The 20,949-nt window shown below is 43.0% G+C and overlaps 1 protein-coding gene across 2 annotated transcripts in view; it reads right to left on the reverse strand.

Moving 5' to 3' along the window:
* TXLNB (taxilin beta) overlaps positions 1–20,949 on the reverse strand; it is a 47,610-nt gene that overhangs the window by 13,383 nt on the left and 13,278 nt on the right. Inside the window, exons 3-7 of one of the 2 annotated variants that reach the window (XM_061624009.1) lie at positions 16,776–16,867; positions 13,612–13,782; positions 6,605–6,799; positions 5,901–6,020; positions 1,124–1,198 (exon numbers count right to left, since the gene is read on the reverse strand). In XM_061624009.1, the coding sequence (XP_061479993.1) occupies positions 1,124–1,198; positions 5,901–6,020; positions 6,605–6,799; positions 13,612–13,782; positions 16,776–16,867 (653 nt within the window). The remainder of the gene's footprint in view (positions 1–1,123; positions 1,199–5,900; positions 6,021–6,604; positions 6,800–13,611; positions 13,783–16,775; positions 16,868–20,949) is intronic. The other variant, XM_061624010.1, reaches the window with a different exon arrangement.

The following is a 20,949-nucleotide window of genomic DNA, read 5'->3' on the forward strand; positions in this document are numbered from 1 at the left end:
GATGGCTCTGGTAAGATGTTCAAAGTTTGCCAGCAATGGTTAGCTCTCCTTGATATATAAATAAAACTCTCATTTTGCCATGTGATCTGTCCCATGTCTGTCTGTATTTTGGTGTCTATGCTATGCATGTGTGTATTATAATCTATTGCCTTGAGAATCATTTGATCAAAAAACAGCATATTATTATTATCATCATTATTTTATTATTATTAGATTTATATCCCGCCGTTCCTCCCAGCAGGAGCCCAGGGTGGCAAACAAAAGCACCAAAAACATTAAACCATCATAAAAACATATAAAGTCTTATAAATCAGGGGTGACTAATTTTTTCAGGCTGAGGGTTGCACTAACCCATGATCAACCCTAGGGTATGTATGCCAAAATGGGCACGACCAAGTGTAAAAGTGGGTACTGCCATTTTTTTTTAAAGGCACATTAGTAGGAAGCCGGGGGGGGTGTCACAAAAAACTTTTGGCAGTCAGTGTTGTTTTTTTAATTACTTTGGGGGGGAAATGGGTGTTAGCGGACCAAAAACCTCTTGCAGGGAGGCTGGATGCAGCCAATGGGCTAGCTACCCATTATTTATAAATAAATTTTAAAATGCACCTAAGATGGCTTGTAATAAAAGAAGAGATGACAAAGCATCAACAGTGTCAGACATGGGGCTAATGGAAGAAAACACTAAGAGTGTTTATGCCCCTCTGGATTTTGCTGGACCACAAAATCCCCCTTATCCATTGGCCATGTTAGCTGGAGCTGGAGTTCAACAAGATCTGGAAAGGCCCCATTCCAGCACTAAACAAATTCTTGCAGGTGTAAAGTTAAATTGAAATTAATCCAATACAGTAAAATGATAATAGTCATCTGACCCTGGTCATCAGTGGTTACAAATGTGTAGATTTTTCCTACTCCTTGAGATGAGACATATATTATGGACTGCCCCATGCAAATATTTCCCAAGTGTTGAACATGGTGTGTTCTTCTGATGTATGCTTGCAGATGATATTCTTTAATGGAGCATGGAACCCAAGCACATGTGAAGTTTTTCCAGATTTATGTCTCTAGCACATTAGTTTTGTTTCAGATAAAGAAGTACACTACACAGTCATCCATCTTACTTCACCTGGGCCTGGAGAACAGTCTCTTGCTCCTTGAGCATTTTTGCTTGCAGTTTCCACTCTGCAGCTTGGTTGAGTAACTATATGTGACACAAAAAGAATATCAATGGAAAAGTTAAACTTCATTTCAATCAAAAGAAATACAGACACTTAGAAATGCAGCTACTTGTAAAGCTCTCTCTCTCTTGCACCTTCAAAATAACCACTTTAAATCCTAGAGCAACACAGGTAACAACATACACAAGGGCTTTTCATGTGGTTTTCAAAATAATAGGGCTTTTTAAAAAACCCTTCATCAGAGAAAAAAAACCTAAAACAACAGAAGAAAAATAAAAACTTTTGGGAGAATTACAGGTTGGTTGTGTTTAATGGTATGACACAAAACTCTGAATAGCCTGTGGGCCAAGTTAAGTTTTAAACTAGTCATTAATCCTGCAAACTGTCTGGGCTTTGACAATGCTTAAGAATTTAATCAGGGCTGCATTGTCACATATTCAGCTAGGATGCAGAAGAAGCTTCCTGTTGGATAAAAAAGGCCTCTGCCATAACCAACAGATCTGATGAGACAAATATTTTTTCCTTGTAATCTGCTGTGGCTCACTAATGAGCTTTTTTCTCTCCAGTCTTATTGATGTATTTTGAGTTGTTCCTAAAGGTAAAAAACAAAAACAAAATTATCATCGGAGTTATCTTGTAACAGAAGCAAGAGCTCAAAGCGGTGTTTTAAATAAGCAGGGTTTTTTTTTTTAAAATGCAGCCTGTGCTAATGTTCAGAAACCAGACTGGTTAGCCAGACACAATATTGGCATTTTTATTAATAAAATATGAAGCAGAAACAAGGACTCAAAGCAGAAACCAATTCATACAGAATACATCACTGTTGAAAGCCTGCTCTTCACCTCTCGTCTGTTCCTAGAATTACTGAAATGTCCAAAGAATCTTGTTAAGACTGAACTGCTTGAGGCTAGGCTTAGCCTAGCTTCAGAGGGACTGCTCTTATTTCCCTTCTGCCTGAACTTTCCCTATCCAAACTGGTACTCCAATTAAAATACAAGCAGGAGTAAGTATATGTTTTGGAGAAAAATTTCTCCAAACTTCTTATACCCACAAACCATTTTCATTGCTCCAGAAAGGCCCTATGGATGAATTTCAAGACATGTGAATTTATTAGACATAGTCCAAGGCAGCCTTTCCCAACTAGTGGGCCACCAGATGTTGTTGGACCACAACTCCCATCAGCCTCAGCCAGCATTGTCAATGGTCAGGAAAGATGGGAATTGTGGTCTAACAACATCTGGTGGCCCACTAGTTGGGAAAGGCTGGTCCAAGGCAAGTTGCCAATTGGGTTTCATTTGCAATTCTAAGAACCTGATACTACTGGTGTTGAGAGCGAATGCTACTATCACTGTAGAAAACAAGGGGCCATACAGAGTCATGAGGCTCCCCAAAGTGCTTGTGACATGGAACTGTTGTGTCTTCTTAGCTCCTTGGAGCCTCAGGGCAGAACTACACATCATAAGCAACAAGGGTACCATTTTCAATGTTTGTTATGTGCAATTCTGTTCTCATGAGCTCACTGGATTCAGAAGGCTAGAGAACCACCTAATCATGAATTTACAAACTCAAGTCCCGCTTGAGACCGAATTTACAATCTCAAGGCTCAGGATGTGAAATTGTAGCAGCAGTTACTTAAGAACCAGGGTATTATGAGTCTTCTACAGTCATATGACTAATAGGATGAGACAGCTTTTATCTACTGTGGCACACATTGGATCTTTTAGTACTACATCATTGTCCCTCCTTAGCATTCTCCAAAAGCCTTTTCCTGTGAAGACAACACCTGCTGACAAAAGGTTAGCAAAAAGTTGAAAGAGAACTCCTCCCTAGCTGGTTTTTTGGAGTGGTGGTGGTAAATGACACTAGAATTTGTTTCCTGAAGTGACTGCTGTATGGAAATGCTGAAGCTGGCGTAGTTGTTGTTGTTATGTGTCTTCAGGTTGATTACGATTTATGGCAACCCTATGAATCAGTGACCTCCAAGAGCATCTGTCGTGAATCACCCTGTTCAGATCTTGTAAGTTCAGGTCTGTGGCTTCTTTTATGGAATCAATCCATCTCTTGTTTGGCCTTCCTCTTTTTCTACTCCCTGCTGTTTTTCCCAGCATTACTGTCTTTTCCAGTGAATCATGTCTTCTCATGATGTGTCCAAAGTATGATAATCTCAGTTTCATCATTTTAGCTTCTAGTGACAGTTCTGGTTTAATAGCTGGCCTAGGGACAGGCTTTCCTAGGGTAACAGCACCTCTGAGGGTATGTATGGGTGTAGGCATTTACTCAAATCCATCTAGACCTCATCCTGGGGATAAAGTATAATGCTGATGAAACCTGATGACCAGCTGGATTAGTGCTAGATCGAGGCCTCTCTGTGCCAATGCTAAACTGATTACAGATTTAAAGTATGAATCAAGGCCTATTAAAAAAATGGGGGGTGTATCTTGGGGTGGGGGTGTCCCTGCCTCAGCAATTAAGAGTAGTTGCCAATTGTGTGATGAGAAATTAAAATGCATAGTGTGATCTTGAAATTCATGAAAACTACCCAATGTGCATCACTGGAAAATGTGTCCCAAAGAATGTTTTAAGGACAAGAGCATTGCATCAGACATTACATTTTTAATAACATGACCAATGCTGTTTTCTCAGTTATACTAGTTATACAGAGTTAGTAATTCATCTGGGTTTGTCACGTCTCCAGGGCAAGCAACAACAACAAAAAAGGGGGGGGGAGAGAAAGCTTCAGCTAGACCACTGGGAGGCAGCAGAGTTATTCCACTGTCAATGCAAAAAACAGACGGCTCTTCAGCTGGTTGAGAGCAAAACACAATTTGCCCTTTGAAATAAAGGTCGCTTCCAGATGACCTGTTCATTCAGCATTTATCCTGATTTGTTTGCAAAAGTTTTGTTAGACACCATCTGTTTACTGAACATTCATTCTGATTTGTTTGTACTGTTATCTTGCAGTTTCCAGTGCATTTTCCCATAGCACAAAAAGTTTAATTGGGGAGGGGGGAGAGAAAATGTGTTTGTTGTGCAAGACCTCCCAATAAACTATAATTGTACTACATGAATTTGCTGGTTTGTGATTGAATCCCACCTGAAAATAGCAACAGTGTGGAAGCATCTAGAGCAATGATTCTCAAACAGTGTGCTGCGGCACACTGGTGCGCCGCAAAAGGTGGCTAGGTGTGCCGCAAATATTACATCCATGATAGGCTAGGCCCCTTAGAGAATCAATCCGTTACTCGCAGGTAATTTTGCAGCCATGGCGTGGAACCTGCCCTTAAAAGACAGGGGTGGGGGCTCTGGGGGGGGCTCACTGGGGGCACCCCCAAAGGAGCCCCATGCCAAAATCAACCCCGCTGGCTCTTCTTCTGGGGCCGCCCCCCAAGGAAGTGGTTTGAAGCCAGCCAGGATGAGAGGGGGAGGGTAGCGGTAAACTTGGGGGGGGTTTGTGGGAGACTAAGGGGGAGAGAAAAGGTGCCGGGGCTTACTAGGCCTGCCTGGGATGGGAGACCCCTCCTCTCCTCTCCTCTCCCCTTTGCGTGGGAGGCGAAAGGTGCTCTGCACCTGCTCAGGGACACTCGCGCCCACTCAGGTTTTCTGCCCGTCAGGAAAGATGTCCTGGGGCTGAGCCCCCTGGGAAGATTCAGCTACAACTAGAGAGTGAGAGAGTGAGAGTGAGGGGGCTAAGTGTACGAAGTGCGCCAGAAAATTTTTATATGTTTTACAGTGCGCCACGAACAAAAAAAGTTTGAGAACCACTGATCTAGAGAGACGCTGTGTGCTAGTTACTGTGTACTCGAAAGGGCACAAAATGTTGCTGGTGTGCAAGAGAATTCCCGAAAAATGTCCATTTAAATAGTTTCACAGTGTGCATGTGGTAGCGCAGGAGCCTGTAGTGTTGATGATGGATCCAGAGTTCCAGACCCTGACCCTAGCTTAGACACAATTCCAGAAAACCGTGCTTGTGGACTAGGCCCATAATACAGAGGAGGAACCATCAGGAAGTATTTTACTGCACAGAACCAGAGACATGACAGCTGTCAGGTGGCCTTTGAAAGTGTCATTTCTTGATAGCTATGATTTCTGAGTGTCCTGGTGCACAGACATAACAGAACTAGTGTAGCACAGTGCATAGTATGCTTGGACTGGAGAAATCAAGATTCAAAATAATCTCTCAACCATGGATCTCCACTGGTGACCTTGGGCTTGTTCCTATCTCTGTCTGAGAGACATGACAAGACTATAGTGAGTAGAAGCTTGGACATGTGTACCCAGAGAAAAGTAGTATATCACTGTGGTAAATGAATACAGTTTTTCATGGGAGCACCAGAAACCTGGCTTTTTTACAGATAAGCAAGGGTGGATCCAACTCACTGTTGGGATAGGATATTACTGGGAGTCCCTGTGTCTCAGTTTATCTATTTATTACATTTTATATGCCACCCGTTTCCTCCAGGAAACTCAAGATTGCATACATGATTCTCCCCTCTTTTATCCTCACAACAACCCTGTGAGAGAGGTTAGGCTGAGAGACAGTGACTGGCCCAAGGTCACCTTGTGAGCCTCACGGCTGAGTGGGAATTTGAAACCTGGTCTCCCAGGTCATAGTCCACCACTCTACCCATTATACCACACTGCCCAGGAACAACTAATTAAAGCATGAAGTTGTTATTTTAGACCTGTGGTTGGCCTAGGAGTAAAAAACGGATGGTAAGTAATTACATATTCTTTCTCCCGTTGATGCCGATCTTCAGCTTCTTTCATCACTTCTTGTGACTGTTCCAGCTTAGCATCCACCAGTTTCTGCTGAAGCTCCCGATGCTTAAATATCTTATCAAGATGCTGGAAGAAAAAAAAATAGACTTATGCATTCTGTGTTTAGATGTAGTGATTTCATACTTACAGTGAAGTATATGGACTTTAAAAAAAAATTCTATATAAGGTTGCAATTCCTACATATATTTTTACCTGGGAGTAGGCTGAACTGAACGCAGTGGGATTTATATCTGAGTAAGTGTAACATAAAAAAATTACCAGGATCAATACAGATTTATTATCATCTTCCAAACAGGTAGTGCTAGTGGAAGTAGAAAACAGATGATTTAGATTTTTAAAAATAAATATTTAAGATATTTACATTTTAATTATCTCAAGTACCCCCAATACGGAGAATACTCCAATAAAACAGTAAAGAATCAAATCATTTGTGCTCCAAAACTGGACACATAAGGCGAGAAGGATTCTCAGTTTGCACATTTATTTATGGCTACCTTTTGAAACTGATTCTCAATTAACTGAAAAGGGTTGATGCATCTATACCATAGGTATGCAGAGCTAAATACAGTTGCAAGAGGAATGCAGACAGGATGAGAAATCTGCAAGAAGTTTGTGCAGTACATGTGAGTGTGGGGCCATGTTGCTCTCACCTCCTCTCTGACTTCATACTGATCTATGATGCTTTTCAATTTCTCTGCTAGCTCAGTGTTCTCCTGGGACAACTTCATGTTCCTTTCACTTTGCTGCTCAATCTGGGCCTGGATATCATTCAAGGTGCCCTGGAAATTATTAGTGATCTCCTTCCTTTTTTCCTCTTCCTCTCTTGCTCGCTGAAGAGTCTCCTCCTGTAATGCAATATTTAAATGAATATGCATGCTTTTATTTCCCTGGAATGTAATTAGCATCCAGATTATTTTATTTCAATGAATGAGTGAGATGCAGTGGATGAGCAAAAGATGCAGCCTTACTGAGTGCACCTCTTTTTTTGCTGCCCACTGGAACAGATGACCATTCTGCAAATTCTCATTTCAAAGAAAGTGCTTCAGTGCTAACACACTGCTATCAAGAATGGAACAGATGCTTAGAAAACACTTTGGCCTAGCAATACAAGTCTGTCATTTGCTCCACTGGTACAACCCAAATGAGAAGGAGGGATTCGTCCAACTCTCCCCACCTCCTGCCACAGGGTGGTCCTCCTCTCAGCTGCTCAGGTTCTGTAGCATCACAAAGACACTGTGCTTGCATAGCTAGTGGGTATAGCTGAGGGGGAACACTATTCCATAACTTTTTTTAAAAAGCTGCAGGGATGACATCACCTCAGGTGTGCAATCTGTACTGGCTGCCAATCTGTTAGTGGGCCAAGTTCAAGGTTTGGGTACTAACTTACAAGGCCCTACAGGGCTAAGGACCAGCTTACTTGAGAAACTGTCATATATCCAGTACGTCACTATGTTCTTCAGGAGAGTATTCCTTGAAGGTCCTAAAATATCAGAAACCCACACCACAGCAACTCAAGAGCATTGTTTTCAGTGTGGTTGCCCCTGTTTTGTTGAACAGCATCCCTGTGGAGTTACGACAGGCACCCATTGTTTGCACAGGTGTCCACTACTTGTACTTTCCAGAAACAATTGAAGAGACTAGTCTTTTAACAAGCTTTTCCAGCTATATGAAAATAATTGGGTGTTTATTGGACTGTTTTAACCTTAAGTTGCTTTTTAATTTAGTTGTTTTTTTATTTAGAACTGTAAATTGCCTCGTGACCCATATGAAAAGTGACTCATGAATTAATAAAACCATCATCATCACCTGCCAGACTAATGGATTCTCCTTGCTCTGGCAGGTGAATGAGGTGATAAGATTTTCAAGATCACTTGAAGATCAGATTAGCATAATAGAGGAAGTCAGAACAAGAAGAAAATAAGCAAGCAGAGGCTGGATTCCTCTGTCCCTTGAAGGGCTTCATGTTAGCAGTTTAAATAGTAACATTTCTTTGCAAGATCATTTGCATTTCTAATTAAAAAGCCAATGGTTGCATTTTGGCTGGCTGAAGATCTTTTGTTAAAACTCTACTGTGTTTTCACACAGCGGAACATAAGCAGACAGCAGCAAGTGCCACTGAGTTCAATGGAGCTTACTTCCAGGAAATTCTGTACAGATTGCAGCTGTGCAGATCCTAACAAAGTGGGTATTATGGACATGGCTATGGACTCTTCTTGGGAACATACTTTTGCTCTCAGTACGAGCTCTTGCACTTCAAAATGTATCACTATACCACTGTGCATAGCCCTTCGTCTCCAGCATTTAGGAGGTTTGGGGTGGGGGGAGAGAGCGCACGCACGCGCATGTACACACACACACCGAGTTTTCCTATTAAGCAGCAACCCCTTCATGCCAGTCACATTCTACCAAGATCAGACAAAAGCTGGCAGTACTTTGATCAAGAAGGCAATAACTAATGGCCCACATTTGTAGCTGGCGTTTCATTCTTAGGGTACATGGCATTTGAGAACAAAGGATTTCCTACCAGAAAATGCAATAACTGGTGGCAGTGTGCTGGTGGTTGGACCTGATCAATGAACTGGTCTCATGGTGCCTGGCGGAGCACCTGGCCATTGATGCGGCATTGGCAGAGTTGTGGAGTTAGGCCCTGTATTGTTTTCTCAAGACAAAGGTTGGCTGGTAGACAAGCATAACACTTGTCAGACTTAACATGTTGCTTTAATTCAGTTTACAGGATCAAAAATGGCAGGGCAGCTGCTTATAGGATTCACTTTTGCTGCACAGCAAATGAAGTTGTCACCAGTGTGGCCAGCAAGAGGAGTGTGCTGAATATGCCAGATAATGAGCATGAAAACAACCAGTAATGAGATAGAAGTTTTGAAAGGAAAAAGGAGATATGTCAAGGCAGACCAACACAAATACAAATTTATGGTTACAACAAAGGCAGTAACTGAATTAAGCCTAAGGACTCCAGCTGAGTACTTTTAAAAAGAGGATTCCCCCTCTACAAGTATCGGGTACCCCCAACGGAGAAAAAGTACATTTAAAAAAGCAGTCTTTTTTGGTTGGGATAGAGAACAATGTGGTGAGGGGGTTTGAGGGTGTCGAAGAAGCTGACAGCAATGCCATCAGGAGTCTAGACCAAGAGGCTAGACTCCTAGCAGGGGCACCCAAGGCAAAATGGTCAAAGCTGAGACACCAGACTAACATGCATCCAAACTCAGAGGAAGGCAATGGTAAACCACCTCTGAATACCTTCTACCACAAAAACCCTATGAACAGAGTATCCAAAATGCAACACGAGATAGTGCTGGAAGATGAGACCCCCAGGTCAGAAGGCACTCACCGAGCTACTGGGGAAGAACAAAGGACAAGTACGAGTAGCACTGTGACCAATGACGCAGCTGGGTCAAAGCCGAAAGGATGCCCAGAGGCTGATGTGTACAGATGCGAAAGGAGAGTCCGGAGTTGTACGACTTACATGATAGGAACATGGAATGTGAGAAGCATGAACCAGGGAAAGTTAGAAATTGTCAAGCAAGAAATGGAACGTATCAACATTACAATACTTGGCGTGAGTGAATTAAAATGGACGGGAATAGGACATTTTCAGTCAGGCAACTACAAAATATTTTATGCAGGAAATCAGAAATCAAGAAGAAATGGGGTTGCTTTAATAGTGAGAAGTGATGTAGCAAGAGCAATTAGGAGCTACAATGCAAGGTCTGAGCGAGTGATATCAATGAGATTAAATGGGAAACCTATTAACATAACCATCATCCAAGTCTACGCTCCAACATCAAACACAGAAGAAGAAGAATTGGAGAGATTTTATGCAGAAGTACAGGAGGAAATTGATCACACACCAAAACAAGATATGATGATAATCATGGGGGACAGGAATGCAAAAGTAGGGAACAGAGAAGAACTAGGAATTGTGGGGAAATGGGGCTTAGGTGACAGAAATGAAGCAGGAGAAAGACATTGAATTCTGTGAAGCCAATGATTTGTTTCTTGCAAACACATTTTTTGAGCAACCAAAAAGACAACTGTACATGTGGACATCACCAGATGGTCAATATAGGAATCAAATTGATTATATAATTGGCAACAGAAGATGGAGAAGTTCCATACTTTCTGCAAAACAAGACCAGGAGCAGACCGCGGTACAGATCATGAACTGATCGTATCGAAAATCAGAGTAAAGCTAAAGAAGAACAACAAAGCACTCATAATGCCAAAATACAATTTAAATAACATCCCAGAAGAATATAAAGATCAAATAAGGAACAGGTTTGAGGCTTTAAACTTAGTTGACAGAGAACCAGAAGAACTATAGACTGAAGTCAGGGACATTATCAGGGAGGAATGCAAAAAGACAATACCTCTAGTTAAAAAGAGAGAAAGACCTCAATGGATGACTGAAATGACTGAAAAAAAATGGTTAAAGAGAGAAGGAAAGCAAAGCAAAAGGAGATAGAAACACGGTCAGAACCCTAAATGCAACTATACAATGACTAGTACATAGGGACAAAGAAGACTATTACAATAGTTATTGTATAGAAATAGAAAAGGACAACAAAATGGGAAGAAGAAGAGCCCTATTCCAAAAGATTAGAGAAATGAAAGGGAAATTTAAACCAGGAGTAGGGAAGTTGAATAATCAACAGGGAAACACACTGACCGACCGAGATGAAATAAAAGGAAGATGGAAGCAATACACTGAAGAACTCTATAAAAGAGGTGACAGGATGACAGATTCATTCATGGAGGAACCCTATGATGAAGAACCAGAAATTTTAGAATGTGAGGTGAAAGCTGCTCTTAAAATTCTTGGAAGAAACAAATCACCATGAATAGACAGCATAACAAGAGAGTTGCTACAAGCTACTGAGACTGAATCAGTCCAAATTTTGACTAAAATTTGTCAAGAAATATGGAAAACTAAACAATGGCCCACAGACTGGAAGCATTCCATATATATCCCACTTCCAAAGAAAGGGAATCCCAGAGAATGCAGTAATTATCAAACTATTGCCTTAATATCCCATGCAAGTAAAGTAATGCTCAAGATTCTACAGCAAAGGCTCTTACCATATATGGAGCGAGAAATGCCAGACATCCAAGCTGGATTTAGGGGAAGAGGCACCAGAGATCATATTGGAAACATACGTTGGATAATGGAACAGAGCAAAGAATTTCAGAAGAAAATCACCCTGTGCTTTATAGACTACAGCAAAGCCTTTGACTGTGTAGATCATGAAAAACTATGGAATGCTTTAAAAGAAATGAGGGTGCCACAGCATCTGATTGTCCTGATGCGCAACCTATACTCTTTTCAAGGGGCTACTGTAAGGACAGAGTATGAAGAAACCGATTGGTTCCCCATTGGAAAGGGTGTGAGACAGGGGTGTATTTTATCACTCTGTTTGTTTAATCTGTACGCAGAACATATCATACGGAAAGCGGGATTGGACCAAGATGAAGGAGGTGTGAAAATTGGAGGGAGAAACATCATTTAAGACATGCAGACGATACCATACTACTAGCAGAAACCAGTAATGATTTGAAATGAATGCTGATGAAAGTTAAAGAGGAAAGCACAAAAGCAGGACTACAGCTGAACGTCAAGAAGACTAAAGTAATGACAACAGAAGATTTATGTAACTTTACAGTTGACAATGAGGACATTGAACTTGTCAAGGATTATCAATACCTTGGCACAGTCATTAACCAAAATGGAGACAATAGTCAAGAAATAAGAAGAAGGCTAGGACTGGGTAGGGCAGCTGTGAGAGAACTAGAAAAGGTCCTCAAATGCAAAGATGTATCAACACCAAAGTCAGGATTATTCAGACCATGGTATTTCCGATCTCTATGTATGGATGTGAAAGTTGGACAGTGAAAAAGGCGGATAAGAGAGAAATCAACTTATTTGAAATGTGGTGCTGGAGGAGAACTTTGCACATACCATGGACTGCGAAAAAGACAAATAATTGGGTGTTAGAACAAATTAAATCAGAACTGTCACTAGAAGCTAAAATGATGAAACTGAGGTTATCATACTTTGGACACATCATGAGAAGACATGATTCACTAGAAAATACAATAATACTGGGAAAAAGAAGAAAAAGAGGAAGGCCAAACAAGAGATGGATTGATTCCATAAAGGAAGCCACAGACCTGAACTTGCAAGATCTGAACAGGGTGGTTCATGACAGATGCTACTGGAGGTCGCTGATTCGTAGGGTCGCCATAAGTCATAATCGACTTGAAGGCACATAACAACAACAGCAACTCACCAGTACTGAGTGCACCTCTTTTTTTGCTGCCCACTGGAACAGATGACCATTCTGCAAATTTTCATTTCAAAGGAAGTGCTTCAGTGCTAACATGCTGCTTGCAAGAATGGAACAGATGCTTAGAAAATACTTTGGCCTAGCAATACAAGTAAGTCTGTCATTTGCTCCACTGGTACAACCCAAATGAGCAGAGCACATAGTGGCCTTTAGCTGTCTGCAGATTCCACCCCCCCAACTCAAGATGTCTTGCAATTGTTTTTCTTCAGGAAAAGCTGAAGGGCTGGAGGTGTCTTTTTCCCCCATCAAGAAGCAATCGAAAGCACTGTAACATGGCACCAGTTTCCATACAATCAGGGCTGAGGAATCTGTAGCCCTCTAGATGCTGTTGGACTCCAACTCCTAGCAGCCCCAGGCAGCATGGCCAATGGTCAAGGTTGATTTAGTTGTGGTCCAGCAACATTTGGAAGGCCATAGATTTCTCATTCCTGCCATGCATAAATCAATGGGGATCTCATCCAGAGAAATGCTGGGTAAGTCTACCATAAGCTGAGCATGGGCCATATTCCTATGCTTATGGTTCACATATTTCAGCATAGAACTGTAAAAGCTAGAAACAATATTAGTGTTGAAAAATTGCCATTTTAGTACAGCATCAATCACTACCCAGCAGATAATTATCACTATTCATGTAACTGGTAGGAGCACTCATGTCAGCGTATCTATCACTAAATATATATATATCATTCATTGGGAATTTCCTTCAGGGCACATCTACATTATACTACTGTGAAGTTGCATGGGCAGCATATTGGAGCACTGGATGCCCACATTTTTGTAATATTTGTTTTGTTTGCAAATGTCCAAATAAAGTAAAAATGGAGGCAGACTGCCCCATCAGGCAGTGGCTCTTTACTTGTTTCCAGATTCCAGGTAATTCACAGCTCTCTTTCTCTCTGTTCCAAAAATGTAAGAACTGGGCTCCTTCTGGGAGAAAGGGTGGATATAAATTGAATAAATAAATAAATAAATAAAACTGCTGTTCCTTTGCACAGGCACACTCAAAGCACAGCAGAGGGTGCCAATGGTCTGCCAGATGTTGGCCGCCATTGAAAAAAATATCAGTGGACCATTAACTAGCATCCTTGGCCATCAGCCCTAACAAAACGTTTAAACCGGTTTGAAGTAGTGTCACAACCAATTCCAAAGATCACTGAACCACAGCTTGAGAATGTTTAGAATCCCTTGCTAAAGAGATTTTACTGCTTCACAAGACCACAGTTGCCAGGCCTTCTAGACTGGGAATGAGGATGGTTTAAAGCTGGTTAGGACTATCAATGTGCTCTTATCAGTCTTGCCTTCAGGGTTTTGTTGTGTCTTTGGAGCTCCCTGCAGAGACTTTCCAATTTGCTTCGGGCAAGGATGGCTCTGCTATGTTCACTCTGCAACTGGTTTTTCTCTTTTGTGAGCTGAGCCTGCCTTTTCTGCAGATATTTTAACTTTTTCTGTTCAGTACGATGTTCCTCCAGCTAAAAGTATGCAGAGAGAGAAGAGAGGTCAAACACAGCACTAACACTTTATGTAAAATGAAAAGGAGTCCTGGTTTGCAACAGGGAACACTTGGAATAATTTCCCCTCCATGACCATTAGGAAACATTGCTGCTTTTACAGCAAACAGATTTTACATGAGGTATATGCTTTTTTAAGTGATGACATTATTGGCAAGTGTTCCATTCTGTAGAACCCCCAACGAAGCTGAATGTTAGAAAATTCAGGACAAACAAAATACTTCTTCACACAATGCATAGTGAAACTATAGAATTCACTCCCAACAAGAGGTAGTGATGGATGGCTTTAAAAGAGAATTAGACAAATTAATGGAGAATACTGTCAATGGCTATTAGTCACAATGATTATGTTCTACATCCATTGTTGAAAGCAGTATGCCTCGGAATGCCAGTTGCTGGGAATCACAGGTGGGGAGAGTGCTATTGTGCAGGTTCTGCTTGCGTGCTTCCCATAGGAATCTGGTTGGCCGCTGTAAGAGCAGGATGCTGGTCTTGATAAGCCTTTTGCCTGCTTCAATAAGCTGTTCTTATGTTCTGTGATTGGGTGAGCAATCTTAAATACCTTTCTTCATTAGACTTTGTCACACCTTTATTTTTAATGCTGTATCATCATTGCCATTTTAAAACCTGAAACGATAATAGGAATCCCAGTGCTAAGAATCCAAACTTCTGGAAGAAACTCATTGTTCATTCAGTAAGGATGAAGGCTAGTTTCACACATAAAAGCTATTTATGTAACTCACAACATTTCACTGGCCCCAAAAAGAGGATATAAAAGAGAGAATTGCAGTATGTTCCTATGCAGATTTACTCAGAAGTAAGTTCCACTGAAGTCAATAGTCCTTGCTCCCAGGTAAACTGTGCTTTCAGCCTAAAGCAAAAGAAAAAAAGTTGCTAGAACAATTACTTTGTTCCCGAGACACCAGCTTTCTAGCAAATCAGGCCAATAGCTGTAGTTGTTAGGAAACAGTGCTATTTGTCTCCAGAAAGCAGGACTCTTGGATGATGGCCTTGACTAGTGGTTTCATCTGCCATGGGCATGGAGGAAATTGACCTGGCTGCCTGATCTTGTACCTTTTAACAACAGCTTGATATGCAGAAATCCACCAGGCAAGCTTTTCACAGAACTGAGATAAACATTATCACCTACTAATGGCTGCACAGCTGGTAAAGAGGCAAAAGACCATAAATGGTTTTAAAAGTTGGCTCAACTCGTGACTTCATTGCTTAAACACTTCACTAGCTCCTTTGATTTCACTCTTCTCAACCCAGGCATAGATTTTGCTAGGTTGTCATCGCTCCTAAGGCACAGCATGCTACAATGATAAAAGAAAGCTCCTGAAAAACCAGGGTTTCAATAAACATTACTTAAAGATAGATAGCTCCAAAATAAATTGTTCCAAATTAAGTAGATGCTGGCCAAAGGAAATATGAGGTTCGATAGAAGTCTGGTCCCTGTAACCTGATGCTGTAAGTGTTCACTTCAGAATAGATGGTTTGAGGTTTGTGGTTGGCCTTGTTAATAAAAAATGATAAAAGTAATTTTAACACATGCTGAAAGGAAAATAATAATCTTACTTGTGGTCATTTTTCCCCCTGGAAAAGCTGGAAGGCTTTGCATTGGTGGTCAAAACTAGTTTTCTTCAGTCATTCCTGTCCAAATTTATCAAGCTAGCATAGACGTGCTTCACTTACATTGCAAACATTCGGCCACATCAAGTCTCTGCCTCTTTCACTGTCTCCTCTGAAAGGTTTTTATCCTATATGTCATTACAACTTCCCCCAGGCAAATTTTGCACTGGAAAGTAGTCTGGATACAAGCCTTTTAAATTTTTTTAATTTTAATCTCTTATGTCTCTACATTTCATAGTGGTTTTAGGATAGTGGTTTTTAGTTCTATGAGGATTATTTTGTAGAGCTCTCTATATTATAAGACTCTTGTATTATATGGCAGCTGTTGAAATTGATCTCTGTTTTTATAACATTGTTCAACTATGTAGGATTTTTGTGCTCCTATTGACTGATGTTTTGTTAAATTGTGGCTTTATTTGTTTTAATCTGTTTTTCACTGGTCTATTACTCATTCTTCCAGTTGCTATCTGAAGTAGGACTCCAACATTTGACCTCAAAAAGGTATAATATCAATCTCCAAGTTGCAACCTGGTAACCCTACATAACATGGCACATAAACACATATGAACAGTGCTGCCTGTTGGATCAGACCAAAGGTCTATCAAGTCCAGTATTACATGAAGAACATAGAAAGCTGCTTTATATCAGATTAGACCATTGGTCCATCTAGTTCAGTAGCAGCTCCGTAGGCAGGAGATTTTCCCAGCCCTACCTGGACATGCTGGGGATTGAAACTGGGACCTTGTGAATGCAAAGCAGGCACTCTACCACTCAGCTATGACCTTTCCCAATGTTCCCACAACGGCCAATCAGATGCCTACAAGAAGCCTTCAACCAGGACAATAGCACTCTCCTGCCCATGTTCCTCAGTAAGGTATATACAGTGGAGGTATATATAGGCATCATGACTACTAGCCACTGATAGCTGTATCTTTCAAAAATGTATCTAATCCCCTTCTACAGCTGTCCAAATTGGTGGCCATCATTATATTTTATGGAAGTGAATGCCATAATACTTCCTTTTGCCTGTCTTGAGTCACCCAACATTAAGCTTCATTGGATGATCCTGGGTCCTGTTATTAAGAGGGTGGGAGAAAGCTTCTTTAAAATTCCTCATTTTAAACACTTATGTCCCCCTCAGTTGCTTAAAAGCCCCAAATGTTGAAATGTTGTGTGAGGAAAGTTGCTTCAGGCCCCTGATCATTTTAGTTGCCCTTTTCTGAACCTTTTCCAAATCTACAATATTCTTTTGAAGGTGCAGTGACCAGAACTGTACACATTTTGAGCTCTCTCTGTCCATTCTCCACAGCTGCTATACTAACCAATTCAGCATACTTCTTAAATAAGATGTCCAGCTTCTCTTCTGGCGTATTCAGCTTGTTCAAATGTTGCATCAGCAGGGTAGCTTCTTTTCCTGAAGTAACAATAGGACATTTTCACTGAAGAGTACTTCAGACAAATAAAGACAATACAAGCATTTGTAACAACTAGGAGCTACATCCCATTTGTGTGCAACATTTCTCTTAAAGTCTCTGCCAGGTGTTTGAGAAGCAAACTTTTAAGGTGGCCTTCTTTTGTGTGTGACTGGAGTATAGGGATTGCTTTCGCTGGCGCCCACAGGATCCCTTTCCCCATGGAAATCAGGCTTGAAAGAAGCATTCAGTTGTAGCCAAGGTTGCAATGTGTGCTTAATTGTGGTTCATGTGTGGTGTCCACAACAGCTTCTCCAGGTTGCAAATGTGCTCATGGGCCCCAAAAGATCGGCGATCTCTGTTGTAGTGATTCCATTTCCACATTTTTGCCAAAAAGCCACACTAATTGTTAATATGCTCTTTTGTGCAAGTACAAGCTGGAAGAATGATGGAAATAAATATTTCATCTGTAGGCTCCCCCATTGTAGAAACACATACCCAAAAACCACTTTGGCAATTAAGCGGTACATAAATTCATTCATAATAATATTTGCCACCTAAAAGCTGAACAGCTGCAGCACTACGGGACTGAAGAAGACCTGCCCTGGGTTTTAGTATTTGAGCATCTGGATGCTTGCTGCTCGCTCCTTTGGGTTGCTGTCTCTCAAGACAGCTGAAGTCCCTGGTAAGTGCTGCAAGGACTGGGACCCCCTGCCTGACCCTTGCTCCAGAGAAAGGCTGCAATTAATTTTGCAGCCTCTTGCATCAGCTGCTGGCTGGGTCAGGAGACATAAAAGCCCAGCTGCCCTTGGGCAGCTGGTCTGCCGCTGGTGGGGTTGCCACCGAAAGGGCAACACCGAAGGGGATTGCCCTTTGGGGAGTCCCTTAGGGAGTCCTGAGGGAGAGGGTGCTACCCTCTTATATTACCTTTTCTTTTAAAATTTGTTTTCTGTTAAACCAATCTAAAGGAGATTGGTGGTGGGGAGGGTGTGGTGCATGTATAATTCCTGCACAGGGTGGGAGCCTGTGCAGTGAACTGAATGATAGGAGAAAGTCAGCAGATGCCTTCAGAGTGACAGTCTGTAACTGGCAGAAGGCTGGCCCTCCCTGGGTGTGAGACAGAAGGGGGAGTAGATGGGCCCTGTGTGAAAAAGTTTGAATGGGTATGACTGTTCCCAATTCTCGCAGAGGCCTACTGGGATGATTCGCTCTGGAGGATTTTGTTGGTGGGCTCATGTTGGGTCCATATCAGGTGTTTAGGAGGAGTCTTAGTATGGAAGAACATGGGTGATGCCACCCCAATTTCAGTGATTACGGGCAGAGGGAAATATAGCCATGGGGATGTGGTCAATTACCACAGAAGACGAGGGCAAGGCTATCTGCACCTTGTTCCTTGCTGCCACTCTTCTCATGGATGGGTTCCTTGTTGCTCATCAGCTGTGCCCACTGGCCTGTGTGTGTTGTTAACGCCAGTTCGGTACACAATAAGACCACTCTCATCCATGATTTGATTGTGGGATGAAAGTACCGATTTGGCGTGCATTACTGAGACCTGGGTGGGTAAGCTTGGAGGAATTGTTCTGCCACAACTTTGCCCACGTGGATACTCGGTGCAGCACCAGCATAGGCTGCAGAGACAGGGGAGAGGAGTTGCTGTGGTCTACAGAACTTCCATCTCTGTCACCAGGAAACCACTCTGTCTTGGAGCTGACTATGAGGGCCTGCACCTTGTGTCTGGCCAAGGAGACAGTAAACTAGGGTTGCTGCTGGTGTATTGTCCACCCTGCTGCCCGGCAGCTTCTCTGACCAAGCTGGCAGAGGCCGTCTGAGCTGTGCTGTTAGAAGAGCCCAGAATGATAGTGCTGGGTGATTTCAATGTCTATGCTGAGGCTGCCTCTAGTGTTCTGGCTCGGGACTTGATGGCCTCCATGACGGCCATGGGGCTGTCTCAAATTATTACTGGCCCAACACGTAGGGCAGGGCACACCCTCGACTTGGTTTTTGCTCCAGATGGAGAAAGGGGTGGTCTGGAGATGGGGTGGTGGTGGATTTCACCCCATTGCCATGGTCAGATCACTTCCTGGTGAAGTTTAGACTTATGGCTCCGATCCTTCCCTGCAAGGGTGGTGGACAGATTAAGATGGTCCACCCCCGGAGCCTAATGGAATCCACAGGATTCCTGAATGCCCTGGGGGAGTTCCCAGTAGATAGAGCAGGTGACCCTGTTGAAGCCCTTGTCACACTGTGGAACAGGAAGGCACCTCGGGCTCTTGACACGGTTGCCCCCGAGCGCCCTCTCTGGCATTGTGCAGCCCAGTTTGCACCTTGGTACACCAGTGAGCTAAGGGCAATGAAACAGGCTGGACAACAGCTAGAGCGCAAGTGGCAAAAGATGTGCTGTGAAGCTGATCAGGCACGAGTAAAACATAACTGTGCCTACTGTGTGGTGGTGAGGGTAGCGAAGAAGGCCCACTTCTCCGCCTCTATTGCATCCTCAAGTAGACATCTGGTGGGGCTTTTCCATATTGTCAGGGGTCTGTTGACATCATCTCCAGGAAATGGAGTTTTAGACACTTCGGAGGCCCACTGTGAATTGTTTGCAAGGCTCTTTGAGGGTAAAGTTGCTCACCTCCGTAGCAGTCTTGGTGCCCCATCCACATCTACTGTAGTCCCCAACAAGGTGTCCAGTGCAATGTCTGCTGCAACTTCTTGGGAATGGTTTCAGCTGATGCGGCCTGATGACGTGGACAAGGTGCTTGTGATGATGCGGCCAGCAACGTGTCCTCTCGACCCTTGCCCTTCTTGGCTTATTAAAGCTTGCCGAGGGAGTCTGACCGAGTGGATCCAGGGTATGGTCAACACATTATTGCGGGAGGGAGTGGTTCCAGCTGCCTTGAAAGAGGTGGTGATCTGACCACTCCTGAAAAAGCCCATCCTGGACCATTGGTTTGTGACAACTACCGACCGGTTGCAAATACCCCCTTCTTAGGGAAGGTGATTGAGAGGGTTGTGGCGCAGCAATTGCGAGTACTCCTAGATGAAACAGATTATCTTGACGCATCTCAGTTTGGGTTTAGGCCTGGTTATGGGACTGAATTGGCCTTGGTTGCCGTGATGGATGACCTTTATCGGGAGAAGGGCAGGAGAAGTGCAACCCTGTTACTCTTACTTGATCTCTCAGCAGCTTTTGATACCGTTGACCATGGTATCCTTCTGGGCTGACTTGGTGAGATCGGAATTGGAGGCACTGTTTTACAGTGGTTCCGATCCTATCTCCAGGGTCACTTTCACAGAATAGCATTGGGTGACTGCCTTTTGGCCCCCTGGCAGTTGTGCTGTGGGGTGCTGCAGGGTACCATCTTGTCCCCCATGCTGTTTAACATGTATATGAAGCCCTTGGGAGCAGTCATCAGGAGCTTTGGGGCGAGGTGTCAGTAGTATGCCGATGATGCCCAGCTCTATTTCTCCATAACATCTGAATTGGGAGAGGCCATGCAAACCCTGGACCACTGCCTGGACTGGATAAGGGCCAATAAACTGGCTGGATAAGGGCCAATAAACTGAGTCTGAATCCTAGCAAGATGGAGGCACTGTGGGCTGGTGGTTCCCGACTTTGGATAATTGGTCAGTTGCCTGTTTTGGATGGGGTCATACTCCCTCTGAAAGAGCAGTTCTGTAGTCTGGGGGTGCTCCTGGATCCATCTTTGCTGCTAGAGGCCCAGGTGACCTCTGTGGCTAGGAGTGCTGGTAAGACAGCTGCGGCCGTTTCTGGACTGGGATAACTTGACAACTGTTGTCGATGCACTGGTAATCTCCAGGCCGGATTACTGTAATGCACTCTATGTGGGGCTGCCCTTGAGGTTGTCCCGGAAGCTATAGCTGGTGCAAAATGTGGCAGCGAGACTGCTCACTGGGGCAAGGTATCGCCAACATGTCACCCCACTGCTGAAAGAATTGCACTGGCTACCCATTTGCTACCGGGACAAGTTCAAGGTTCTAGTTTTGGTGTATAAAGCCCTATACAGCTCAGGACCAGGATACCTGAAAGACCATCTTACCCCTTATATACCCAGCAGATCACTGT

The sequence above is a fragment of the Rhineura floridana genome, chromosome 4 (genome assembly GCF_030035675.1).
Source record: "Rhineura floridana isolate rRhiFlo1 chromosome 4, rRhiFlo1.hap2, whole genome shotgun sequence".
In the NCBI taxonomy this organism is placed as follows: domain Eukaryota; kingdom Metazoa; phylum Chordata; class Lepidosauria; order Squamata; family Rhineuridae; genus Rhineura; species Rhineura floridana.